At 37.3% G+C, this 13949-nt stretch overlaps 1 protein-coding gene and 1 pseudogene across 1 annotated transcript; one reads left to right on the top strand and one right to left on the bottom strand.

Moving 5' to 3' along the window:
• Positions 1–2290: 2290 nt before the first annotated feature.
• On the top strand, positions 2291–4291 carry LOC127983978 (alpha-1-antitrypsin homolog). The gene is made up of 5 exons (XM_052586424.1): positions 2291–2398; positions 2550–3230; positions 3333–3603; positions 3744–3891; positions 4001–4291. The coding sequence occupies exons 2-5, from the start codon at positions 2558–2560 to the stop codon at positions 4187–4189; spliced, it is 1281 nt and encodes a 426-aa protein (XP_052442384.1). The 5' UTR covers positions 2291–2398; positions 2550–2557; the 3' UTR covers positions 4190–4291.
• A 9114-nt stretch (positions 4292–13405) lies between these two features.
• Positions 13406–13542, bottom strand: LOC127984600 (uncharacterized; annotated as a pseudogene).
• Positions 13543–13949: the final 407 nt, after the last annotated feature.

The following is a 13949-nucleotide window of genomic DNA, read 5'->3' as shown; positions in this document are numbered from 1 at the left end:
CGGTGTAGTCAAATGCATTAGATAGATTGCAGTATACCAAATTATTGCTCATATGTCATGTATTTACCAGGAGATGAAAAATAATTCAAGTGGAATAACAGTATTTGGTGCTGAAGGAGACGGAGCTGAGCTCTGGCATGGTGTGTTGTGGACCCGAGGAGCCGGATTTATCTGGATAGGTTTTTTTTTTTTTTTTTTTTTTTTGAATGATGACAAGCCGGCATGAAATTAATTCGAAATGAAATACCAGTAATGAACCTATTTTTAAAATGTAAGGAGTAGAATGTACAGATACTTGCGTGAAAATGTAAGGAGTAAATGTAAAAAGTTGGCTAAAAAGTTTTCTTTTTTTTTTTTTTTGTGTCTCTGTTCAAGTTCATACCAAGTAAAGTCTCCGTTCATCTTGGGCTTAACTTGGGTTCATCACAACTTACCATTCAGTGTACTACTTGTTACAATTAAATTAGAATCTAAAAGATGTTATGCAGTGGATTCACAACGCATTTAGTCTGACCACATCCATATGCATTCCACAACACATAGTTTGCAGACTAAAATAAACCTACATAAAGAAGAATAAAATAAACTGAGCATTTAATTTGACAAAATTGAAAACATTATAATTAAACCGAATAAGCAATAATCATTGGCCATTTATCAAATAAGGAAACTGATCACATTAATTATGTGCACTTCATGTAAAATAAAAGATTTATTTGCTTCGACTGAAGCACAAGATGCTGTTTGGATCATATTCAAATCATGCTGTATAATCTCCATTATCATCAGCTTTTAAACAAACCTGAGAAGTTGGGTTGGAAGTTTATGCAGCATGAGTGTATGCAAGCCTTATGTTTGTTTTGTTGGTTCAAATCCACAACATTTACACTGCCATCCGACTTGGGAGACATAAACATCTCCATTGTAGAATAATGTTTGGCAATAGTTCACCAGAGAAATGGTAAGTTACAATGTTTTTTCATGTGACTAAAGCTGTGAAAAAAAGACAAAAACAAGACTGAAAATATAAACCATTGCTTCTTGCAGCCTATTTAAAATTTTAGGAAATCCATAAATTCCCACTCAGTGTTAAATTATGATATATAATTTGTAAAGAAAGAAAGAAACAAACAAAACTTCCTAAAACCGGTGGTCTTAGACTTTTGGAACCTGCTGTATATTTAAATCTAATCCAGTACAGAAGGAGCTGTCTTAAGCCAGACGTTCTGTTTGTGGCCATTTGCAGCTCTGTAAACAACAAGCTCAAGAAGCTTCATTCTGAATTCCGCTGTTGTAAACATGCCAATAAAATAGAGAGAAAGTGACATTGCGCACTGTCTAAAACATTGATTTATCTTCTCCCCTTGACAGGTTTTCAGAGATTTGAGAGTTTTGCAGAGTTTGCTTTGGTAAAAAAAAAAAAATATATATATATATATACTTTGACGACCCACATGAGAGGCATGTTGTTATATGTTCTCTAGATCAGCCAGGTGTATGCATCCCTCGAAGGAGAATGATCTGGTGATCTGAGGGTATTAATTTCAATCACCCTTCTTTGACAGTACAGTATATCACTGGTTAAGTGATTATGTCTCTCATAACACATAGTGGATGAAACCCAAAAATAAAATGAGAGGAAATGCAATGTTATTTTGGGGATGAACATTTTTTTAATTTATTTTTTTTAATAATATTTTCATTTTCTTTGTATATCATAAAGTTGCAGAAATTATTAATTCTACAAAAAGAGACATCCTGCACAATGCATTGACATCTACATAAATAAAGATGATTAAATTAATCTTAACTGAGTCAGCAGAATAGTTACTGTTAGCAGAAAAGCAACAAAACAATACTTTTTATTGTATTTTTTATTTGCATATACAATAAATATTTAATGGGGGGGGGGGGGGGGGGGGCTATGTGAATGCGACTGCTAATTGTGTGTGTTGGTATTTACTTGGTCATAACAGAAATAAAGAAAGAAAGAAAGAAAGAAAGAAAGAAAGAAAGAAAGAAAGAAAGAAAGAAAGAAAGAAAGAAAAAGAAAGAAAAAGAAATACACTACCATGGTATCTTAAGATGTGAAGACCTTATCAAAAGTTTGAGTAGACAGTCATATCAATAAATTGGTGATTGACAAGTGCCTTTTTTTTATCTAAATCTCATCAGCCAGCACAGACACACCTTTTAAGTATTGAAAACCTGTGACACTAAGTCCAAAAATGTGTTGCATCACTGAATGTAGAGCAAGAGTTAATCATGAGCGATTGTGTTCACAGAACGTGGGGGTGGAAATGGGTTAATGTTTAAAGATTTTACTCAGCTGATGTCTGAAGTACTATAAATTGACTCCACTCCATCCAAACAGTCTGCTGTCAAGAGGACTTTGATGGTAAGTGGCAATAATTGTTTCACCATAGTGCCGTGATTGTAACTAAATTAGACCTAGAAATAGTGAAATAGCTACTGTATGTAATGCAAAAGCTAAGATTTGTGGCAAGATCCGTTTGTTAAATTCTGTACCGTCTGGTCATTAAACACAGGTGAAAAAATGTGGGGAAAGATTTATTACAGTGTGATTGCTGCCCTGCTGGTAGCATCGGCCTTGGCCGCACCCCACGAAGGCCATGACCACGGCGGCCACACAGATGATCACTACCACCATCTCCACCACGGGAAGGATGAAGCCCACCCCAGCCATGATGGGGAGGATGCCTCCCACCTGCTTTCTACGCACAACGCTGACTTTGCCTTCTCCTTCTACAAGAAACTTGCGCTCCAACCCGATGCCCAGGGCAAGAACATTTTTTTCTCCCCGGTCGGTATCTCAATGGCTTTGAGCATGCTGGCTGTAGGTGCCAAGGGTACCACTCTATCACAGATATACAGCAGTCTGGGTTACAGCGGGTTGCAGGCTCAGCAGGTCAATGAGGGCTTTGAGCACTTGATCCACATGCTTGGCCACAGTCAGGACAACATGCAGCTGGAGGCAGGCGCTGGTGTGGCCATCCGAGAAGGCTTCAAAGTGGTTGACCAGTTCCTAAAGGATGTTCAGCACTACTACAACAGCGAGGCCTTCAGTGTTGACTTCTCCAAGCCTGAAATTGCTGCAGAAGAGATTAACAAGTTCATTGCCAAGAAAACCCATGACAAGATAACCAACATGGTGAAGGACCTGGACTCTGATATGGTGATGATGCTGATTAACTATATGTACTTCAGAGGTACTATATAAACTTCTCTTTCATTTAATGATATTCATATAATGACAATTAGAGAAGTCTTGGTTGATGCTGACCTGAGGTTCTTGCACTTTGTCCTGATAGGGAAGTGGGATAAGCCATTCGATGCACAACTGACTCACAAAGCTGACTTCAAAGTGGACGAGAACACCACCGTGCAAGTTGACATGATGAAAAGAACCGGCCGCTATGACATCTATCAAGACCCCGTCCACAAAACGACGGTCATGATGGTGCCATACAAAGGCAATTCTTCCATGATGATCGTTCTTCCTGATGAAGGGAAGATGAAGGAGGTTGAAGAATCAATCTGCAGGCACCATCTTAAGAGCTGGCACGATCAACTTTTCAGAAGGTAGTACCGGTGGCGCTTTCAGATTTAAATCCATGTATTAGTTGACGTCTGACCTGAAGGTTGATTGTTGTTTAGGTGCACAGAAGTTTGGGAACCTAAAAATGACCCATAACACCATATTTTACTTTTCTGCAATTTAGCTCTGTGGACCTGTTCATGCCCAAGTTCTCCATCTCTGCCACGTCCAAACTGAATGATATTTTGAAGGACATGGGAGTGACTGATGCATTCAGTGACGCAGCAGATTTCTCTGGAATGACAGAAGAGGTCAAAGTCAAGGTGTCCCAGGTACGTGTGGACTTGTTTCTACCTCTTGTAGCACCACCGATGGTTGTTAAATTAAAAAGATTCTGAAAACTGGACTAAGTGATGTTAACATTTTGGAACCAATCTCCAGGTTGTCCATCAGGCAGTCCTCAGTGTGGATGAGAAGGGCACAGAGGCAGCGGCTGCCACCACGATAGAAATCATGCCCATGTCCCTGCCAGGCAATGTGAGACTCAACCGACCTTTCTTGGTACTGATTGTGGAGGACACCACCAAGAGCATCCTCTTCATGGGCAAGATTACCAATCCAACAGAGTGAGGTCCAACTCCAAACAGAACTTGACACTGCTCTGCATAAGGCAGCTAATCTTTATGTTTATCTTATTGTATTCTGCAATAAATTGATTTGATTCTAATCAAATGAGTCTTCGTTAAAAACAATTACACATCATATGCATTTTTCAATTCTGGTCTCAACATAATGTTGTCTTTGAAAAAAAGAGAGCTTTTTGGACTGTGCTTCTTTAATATAGATATTTAACCTAATTTAGCGGGCAGACAGGAAGGGAGACAGGACTGGAAAAGGTCCTTGAGTTAGGATTCAAACTTGGGAAGCCCACAGTACATTGGCACTCTGTGTCAGTGAACTTGCCCACAAAGCTATCGCCACTGGCTTAGCAATTTAAATACGAATGGATTATCAGTTATCTCTAGCAAGAGTTTGAGTGTCTCATTGTTGGTAGTAACTTCTGTAATACTTTCTGCTGTTGCCTCAGTTGTATTCCTCAGTAGTCTTGCAAATTAATATCAGATATTTTGGTTTAGCAGCATTTCTATTTTCCTATGAGGCTTCCTTTAGTCACAGGAACACAGTCGGAAGAAACTGGACTACACAGAATGCACAGAATGCATGCCATGATTGGCGTCCAAAATTCTAAGACCTCTATTGCAAGAATGGTTCTAAATGACTTAACATTCTACATTTTTACACAGTCCTAAAACTTTTAAGCTGTTTATTCCTATCTTTTGGTTCTCAGATTTTCAAAGTGGTCTAAAATTTTGTACTCCACTGTATATAGAGCTTTGTGGGCTCACAGTTGTCAAGTCTATATAGATCAAATGCATTGAGAAAAAAAAAAAAAAAATCTGATTTTTTTTAAACCTTAAAATAGTCAAATTAAAACATGATCAAAGTGAAACATAAAAATAAAATGCAGCTATGTTTTGGGTTGCACAAAAGAGGGAATGATAAGATGACCTCTGGTTCATTCCCTTCACCACTCTAACCTTTAACCTGATGATAGAGCTCCTGCTCCAGGATAGTATGTTAAATCAATACTGTGTCCTCTATAAATTCAACACAACAGGCTGAGGCATGTCTGTTTCTTCTAAGAGATAAAAAGTGCAAATAAATGAAAATGAAATGAAGGCATTATTGTGGGAGGTATGCAGTCAGGGAATAGATCACATCAGGGCTTTATTCATTCCAAGATAACTCTGGCAAAGCCTCTCAACCATATGACCGTTCCTCACATGTTTCCGCTCAAGCCTGAATGTCATCATGTGCTTGTGACTTCTTTCGAGGGCAGAATCATGAGCGTGAATAAGGCTAGATCATAGTGTGAATAAGACTAGATTTGTTTTATTCATGCATGCTCACAATGGCGATGAAACAGGACTAATCAGAGAAACATGAATATGTATCTAACACTTATGAAAAAACTGAACATATTATGGAAATGATTGGAAATAATAAAAATAATAATAATAAAAAATTATCAACTAATTCTGATGCACAACAAATAATAGTCTGTGTTCTCAGAGATAATTGAACATTGCATTTTATGTAGTGATTATTATAATCCATAACATAAGCTTTTGATATTTTCAGACAAAATGAAGCTCTAATAGTCCATTTGCTACTTCATTCCTGTTATGACGTACCAAATGAATTTATATAACTATTTCTATTAAAGGCTATATTTTGAGTTCAGACCAATAAATTATATTCATTTTAACTTAATTATTTACAAAATGGAAGAAACTATTAACAGGATGGACCAGACGGAGGTGGAAATAAAACATGTTTTGAGGGACTGAAAGCTAAAGGATGTTAACATTACATTAGTTTTAATATTTTTATCCATAATTTGAAATCATACTTAAATATTTTATCTGATATATTAAGACATACATAATGTGCACATGAAAATATACTGCTTTATTTTGTGCACAACTTTCTGGACTATGAATATTGCATTGTGTTCCATTGTGCACAAGTGTACTGACAACAAACACCCCCACTTGCATGACTACAAACACCAACACACACTACTGATATTTATTTGTCTGCATCTACAAATACACTACTCTAGCCAGGACATTTAGCCATTAGCATGCTGCGCTATATGCCTCCCTTCCATTAAAGGCTTCTGCATTAACCAGAAGTGCTCTGCGTCGATCCTATTTTGTCCATTCACAAGGTGGCACTGTTGATTCTCTGTCTGAATATTAAGTGAAACGCTGTGAGGAGAAGAGAGAGAGAGAAAACGAGAGAACACTCTGGTCTCCCAGCACAGCAGATGTTAATTTTCTTTCAGTTGGCTATTGAGCGCCAAGCAAAGCAGCCAAGCCTCCCAATTCACTGACCATTTAACACTACTAATGACTTTCATGCTCAGTAAGGCCACACAAAACTGTGGCATTCATTTTGAGGCAGACCCTCGCCACTAAATCTACAAAATGGGACACGAGTTTAAGGACAAGGCAGGTGAACGCTCGTCACTGGCAGCTCGGCGAACAGGCGAGGTCCGTGTCCCTGGGGTGGATGGTAGCAGAGTTAATTGAAACTAAATGGATTCTGCGGGCACGGCATGAACTACCAGCAGGCAGAGTCACAGACGGGTGATAGAGGTGATGATAGACATCATATGGCACCAGCAGGACTCCAGCAACACACCAAAAAACGAAGCCCTAAATGCTTGTATTTTTGACATGTACATCAACGGGAAACACTTCTAAATAATAATAGTTACTGGTCGCTGCTATATTCAATCCATAGCTTTTTCATTATGTAAAGGTGATATTTAAGTACGTTTCGAAACGGATGAGGAATGTGTTTTAATAAACAATATATGCAGAATATTCTGAACTTGATCAAGAAAACTTCACCAATATGACTTTTAAAATAAACATTAATGCTAAAAAAAGAATATATATACATATATATAATGTGACACTGAAGGGTGGAGTAATGAGTAATGATTCCGAAAAATCAGCTTTGCAGTTATAGTTCAAATATATAAAAATAATTGTAATAATATTTCACATACTGTATTTTTATTAAATAAATGCAGTTTGGTAAGCATAAGACAATTGCATTATTTTTTTGACCAGTACTGTGATACAGGTAAAATTTACAAATGCAGAAAAATTAAGCTATTAAAATACATTCAATATGATTAATTACAATTTAAAAGTAATATCTATTACTGGCTATATGGCCATATACTTCTTTCAGATACTTTTATGAAAACCTAACACCCACACCCTATATATATATATATATATATATATATATATATATATATATATATATATATATATATATATATATATATATATATATATATATATATATATATATATATATATATATATATATATATATATAATGTTGAATTAATTAATTTCATACATCAAAAACTTACCAACAGAGGTTCACTTTATCAAATGTAGTAGGCACAAAATGTCATATTTTATGAAATGACTCTATTGCAGCTTGGAAAAGTATAACATTGATTGATTTTCAGCTTAAATGAGCACCAGATATAACAAATCCTGGATACAGGACTGATCCAGAACAGAGCCTCAAGCAACATTTGTGCCACTGCATCTCATTTGGGATGTGATTCAGTTACCATGCATGACAGAGGTACACATTAATGACATCAGATCAGCCTGAAAACAGAATAGATTTTTTTATTTATTTTGTATTTATTTATTTTCTGACATGTGCTTACTGAATGATAAGCATCTTCATTAGTCATGAGCCCATGTTGCATTACATTCAAGTATTATTATTATTATTATTATTAAATGTGATTATTAATGGAAATTTAAAATTGTGTGGCATGAAAAATCATCAACATATTCAAGTTTTATAGAGATTTTAAAATTGCTCGAATTAATCTTTTTTTTATTATACATGTAAATAGACTTTTTAATCCCCTTAGGGGCCTTCATTATGATTTTATTCTCCCAGCCCACATTTATGCGCATTAAATTGTTTGTTGGTGCCCAGATTACTGTTTACAATACTACACAGCTTGTTAGCATGAATGACCCGGGCTTTATTTATAATAATAAAAATAAAACACATCTGTATTTTTCAGGTAATTCATGCTGCAGCTACTGCACTGACCTTGAAAGAGAGGTTGTAAACAGATGATAAGTTATTGTCTTCCGTGAAGCTGTTTATTATTACATTTATTTTTATAAGCAGGTACTTTACCATGAATGAGGTACAACAATATTTCCAAAGTGTGACAGCTTTTAAACAGATATCCTATTAAACCAACAAACATGTTTCTGTCTGTAAACATGGCCTGCATTGCATAGACCGATAATAATAGTGGACAAAAAGCTGTTCTGTTATTCTGCTAAAAACCATTCAAGCACAAGCATCTATTTTTGTTGTTTAATCTGTAGTCCAAGCCGATGTGATGACACCAGCTGGAATGAAGCGAGTCAGATTTACTGTGGGCTCTACAAAAGCAACTAAAGGAATAGACAGCAGCAAGCTCATTTTAGTGGATTCAAATAGACTGTAATGAAGAAAAATGTTACTTACAGAGACCATTACATCTTGAGCTTACTGCTGGGAAGTGTTTGTAGGCTCCCTCTGTGAAGAGACATCAATAGAAAACATATGATCAGATTAACTGAGAACATTTAAACAAATTCTCAGTTACAACAAAGGAAACAGAAGCTTTTCAGAAGACAAATTCAAGTATGAGTATGTGTGATAATGCTTTTGTTGTCAATGGACACTTTTTTACCCATGAGGTCATGGGGGAATATTCGTGTATGGCTGTGAAGTGATATGACAACATGGCAAATGTAGTATGTCAGGACTGCATTAATATTACACACGTTCATACTATGGGGACCACCGTGATTTTTGCCAAGTTCATGGATCAACATCTTTTTATGATCCTGGATCAACATGATTGTCCAAAAATATAGACTTAACCCAATCCCTATACCCCTAAACCTAACCCTACCTATAATTTATTCCTAAAATCGGTTGGAAATGATAGCTGATTAACAAGGGTGTAGAAGATCCTAGACCTGATTGTAGGCGTAAAACTGATATTTCCTGAAACGTTATATCTCAATTCCGATTGGTTGATTTGAATGTTGCTCCGGGATCAACAAGGATATTGATCCAGGAACATGTTGTACTTGGTGAATCACGCTCGCCTCCGTTCTGGAATGAAGCTATGCTTTTGAATGAATTGATTGATTAATTGATTGACTGAAAGTCCCTCTATAATCACCATTAATGCACATTCCTGAACGAATCAGCGTTTTGGAATGACCCAGTTGAGTGAATTATTAAATTACTGTTTACTTTCTATAAAAACAGTTGTGTGTTTAATTCCAGAATGAATCAGCATCTCTAAAAAAAAAAAAAAAAAAAAAAAAATTTTGAAAAAAAAAATGATTGAATGATCAGTTCAGTAACTCATTAACATATACAAGTTGCTTGTTTTATTCCTGAATGAATCAACATTTTGAAATGAATCAGCTGAGTGAATGTTTAAACTTCTCACCCATAAAGACATTTCATGTTTATTTCCAGAATGTAATAGCATTTTTGAATAAATTGGTTGAATTATCAATCCAGCTGCTCATTCATATAGACAAGTTATTTATTTTGTTCCTGAATGAATCAGCGATTTAGAATGAATCAGCTGAGTAAATGATTAAATTACTTACCCATAAAGGCAGTCACATGTTTCTTTTCAGAATAAATTAGCATTTTTGAATGAATCTGTTAAATTATCATTTCAATGACTCATTCATATAGAAAGTTATTTGTTTCTTTCTTGAATGAATCAGTGATTTGGAATGAATGGTGAATGGAGTGAATGGTTAAATTACTCACCCATAAAGACATTTGTGTGTTCTGTTCAAGAATGAATTAGTGTTTTTGAATGAACCAGTTCAATTAATGTTTCAATGACTCACTCACAGAGAGTCACTTGCCACTGCTGACCATGGATGTGACACAAACAATAAAAACACTCAGTGGTGTTGGATGAACTTTTATATATGAACTTTTGACCTGATTCAAGGAATAAAAAGAACTGTTATGAAGTGAAGATGCTCATTTTACCTCCAGCCATCATCAATAAGTCATAAAAATAAAATAAAAAAAAACAGCAAAGGCCATTCCTTTTCCTACCATTATGTGCTCCTGGAAATAGGGGCATAAATTCATCATTAAACACAAACACAACAAAACAAAGGTCTTCAGTCTTCAGATCGGAGAAGTGGAGATGGTCTATGGAAATGATGCTCTTCCACTTCAAAGTGTAATCAGACCTTATTAGCAGAGTGGGGGTGTAGAGGGAGGGGAAGCGGTTCAATTGTTTTGTTCACAAATTACATTTTGGGAAGAGATTCATAATTCATAATTCTTAGACATCTGATCATCAAAGCAATCAAACCCATCCAGAGAAGCAGAACTATACATATTCATATATCTCCCCAGCCTTCACACAAGCTGCAGATGGCATAACAATCACTGGACTGTACCTTTAAAATTCATGCTAATTCTGTGCATGATCATTTTGTTTCAGATTACAAAGAAGCCCTTGTTTCTTTTTCAATCGTAAACAAAATCTTATGCATATTAATTGAGAGTATACATATATAAGAATGTTCAATATTATGTAACCGAACAAAGAAAACACAAGTCACCAAACCCCTTGGGGTATATGAAGCTACTGCAGGGCTTCTGGGCAATTATTTAAATATAGACCCATAGTAAACATATATACTTGAAATAGTTTTTAAAAAGCTCTGTTTTCTTGAACAAAAACGTGTATAGAATGAAATGTGTGTATTCAAAATTAGTTGGATTATTGTGAATATATCTTAAGAAACAAGAGGGCTTTAAAAACCAAAATTAATTAATGAGATTCTTTAACAAAACACCATTGAACAATCCATGGATGTAGAGAAAGCTAGCTGCTAACATTCCCATTAATTTTAATAGCAAGTTTTGGACCTGTGTTTAAGTCTCCTGAGCTATAAAATATCAGTCTCTTGTTGTTTGCAAGACACCGTCATATGTCCAACAACACTCTTTAGAAAATATGAGATGAGGATAGATGTGATCAAACACAGCACCAGACAGCATGGCGTGAGGAGAGACCATGATTTTGCCTGCTGGAAAGCTCAGAAGTCAATCTGATCACTAATTTATTTATTTATATTTGACCAGAGAATATCAGGTTAGCAGTCAGCCACCTGAGGCCAAATAACAAAGACAGAAGGAAATATCAATACATATGCAGTAGCCTATATTGGTTTCATAATACGCCTGTGGATGATTCAGTGACATGTAGAGCAAGTACACTCACATTGAAATTTGAATACTAACAAACAGGTTTTTGAAGTACAGTGGTGTTACAAAATACAATCCCAAAAACACAGTCCCAGTACACTTGCAGTTGGGCTAAAGTTTGTTGTAGGTAGTTTACTCTCTAAAAAGTCTTTGTTTTAACTCCAGAAAAGCGTTTGAGTGTGTGTGTGTGTGTGTGTGTGTGTGTGTGCGTTGGGAGGGGGGGGGGGGTCTGCCTCTTATCCCTAACACTTATTCCATAAAACTTGTCTAAGCACAATTAAAGATGTGTAGCATAGATTTGTGAGATAACACTGCAGAATCCTGAAGCAATACTGATTGGGGTCTTTGGTGCTCTGATCTTTTAACATAAAAGAATGAGAAAGCTGTATATTGTGCTTTTCAATACATCTATGTGAAATTGGTCCAGATAAATCGGAGTAAATATGGCCCATGAAGGATGGAGGGTACCTTGAATTCAGAAATTAAATTGATGCCATGGCCTGCGCATAAAGGAGTTTACAGAGGTTTTTGAGAGTATAGGAATACACAGCTACACTGACTATGAAGAAAAAGTGCTAACCTGCTTTAGAGTGACTGATGATGACTTTGACACCATGGCGCTATGACTTTTTCTATGTCCTTCAGTAAAAACACTGACAGCTTTTACTGGTTTGCACTTCACTGAACACTGGTCACAGCATCAGATGCTGCCTATTATTTGCAATTTGTAACATTGTAAGATTGCCTGTACTGTGTTCTTTTTTAAGTTTAAATGTTTGCATCAGTTTTGTTTTCCTTGCAAATGTAATGGGTTTTACTTGCACAGCTCAGGGATTCATGCGAGGGGGGCAAATTAACAAGACCACATCCTCTAGCAAGACCACACCCTCAAAACTTACACAGGGGAGTGAGGTTTACCTGCACAGCTCCTCCTAGCTCGGCTTAATTATACTCACCTTCCTAAGTCTCACTCCCATCAGGGTCATGGAACCAGTGTAACTGGTCCAACTTGCTCTCAGTGGGATTCAAACCTGCATCAATAGGCATGTGAGGAGGGCACACTAACTAGGGTGACAAACTCCAATCGCTAATGTGCCTTTTCGCTGACAAGGAAGTGAGGTTTACCTGCATAGCTTCTCCTAGTTGGGCTCTGTTATACTCACCCCACTAAACCTCACTCCCATCCAGGTCATGGCACCAACATAACTGGTCCTACTTACTCTGGGCAGGATTCAAACCAGCGTCAATTGACTTGGGAGGTGGGCACACTAACTAGGGTGCCAAACTCCAGTCGATAATATGCCCTTTTGAGGACAAGGCAGTAAGGTTTACCTGCATAGCTCCTCCTAGTTGGACTCTGTTATACTCACCCCACTAAACCTCACTCCCATTCAGGTCATGGCACCAACGAAACCTGTCCTACTCACTTCGGGGAGTATTCAAACCAGCATTAATTGGCTTGGGAGGTGGGCACACTAACTAGGGTGCCAAACTCCAGTCGCTAATGTGCCTTTCAGGGGCAAGGGAGTGATGTTTATGTACACAACTGCTCCTATCTAAACTCAGTTATACTCATGCCCCTAAATATTGCACCAACGTGACTGGTCCTATTCACTCAGAGCAGGATTTAATCCAGTGTCAATTTGCGTGGAAAGTGGGAGTGCTAAGTCCAATCGCTAATGTGCCTCTTGAGGGCAGGGGAGTGAGGTTAACTTGCACAACTCCTCCTAGCTGGCCCATTACAAGTGCAGTTCAAAATGATCCTATAACTTTAAGTAATAGAAAAACGTGTCACATTTTACTTTAGCATTTAGCAGAATTGGCGGAAGGACTGGTTTAGTCCTTCTGGTCAGGTTTAGTAACTCCTCTGATTGCTCTCACTACTTTCTCTACATTGTAAAAATAAATTATGCAGTCGAGGTTCCCACATTTGGGGAATTCGAAAGGATCAGCACAGCCGGAGTGCAATGGACGAGCCTCGTCCTAGGTGAACTGCCTTCTTGATCATGGTGTCCTTCCTGCCTATTGAGGATTACTTGTGGGGAGGTTGTGGCCCAATGGGCTGGCAGGAATTGTAGGTGTGGGGAGTGAACGTACAGCGCTCTCTCCACCTTCAATACCACCTTCAATACCACAACTGACGTGCCCTTGAGCAAGGCACCGAACCCCCAACAACTCCCCGGGAACCACAACATAAATGGCTGCCCAACGTTTCGGATGTGTGTTTTCACTATGTGTGTGTGTGTTCACTGCTGTATGTTTGCACTTAGGATGGGTTAAATGCAGAGCACAAATTCTGAGTATTGGTCACTATACTTGGCTGTATTTCATGTTACTTTCACTTTCACATGAAGGCACTGGAACTGAAACTCTGATGACAGGATTGCAGTCTCAATCAACTCTGCAAGGCTAAGGTCAGCAGGACACATCCCACAGTCTC

The sequence above is a fragment of the Carassius gibelio genome, chromosome B20 (assembly GCF_023724105.1).
Source record: "Carassius gibelio isolate Cgi1373 ecotype wild population from Czech Republic chromosome B20, carGib1.2-hapl.c, whole genome shotgun sequence".
Classification (NCBI taxonomy): domain Eukaryota; kingdom Metazoa; phylum Chordata; class Actinopteri; order Cypriniformes; family Cyprinidae; genus Carassius; species Carassius gibelio.
Note: the sequence above shows the minus strand (reverse complement) of the source record. Positions and strands in the feature narration are given on the sequence as shown.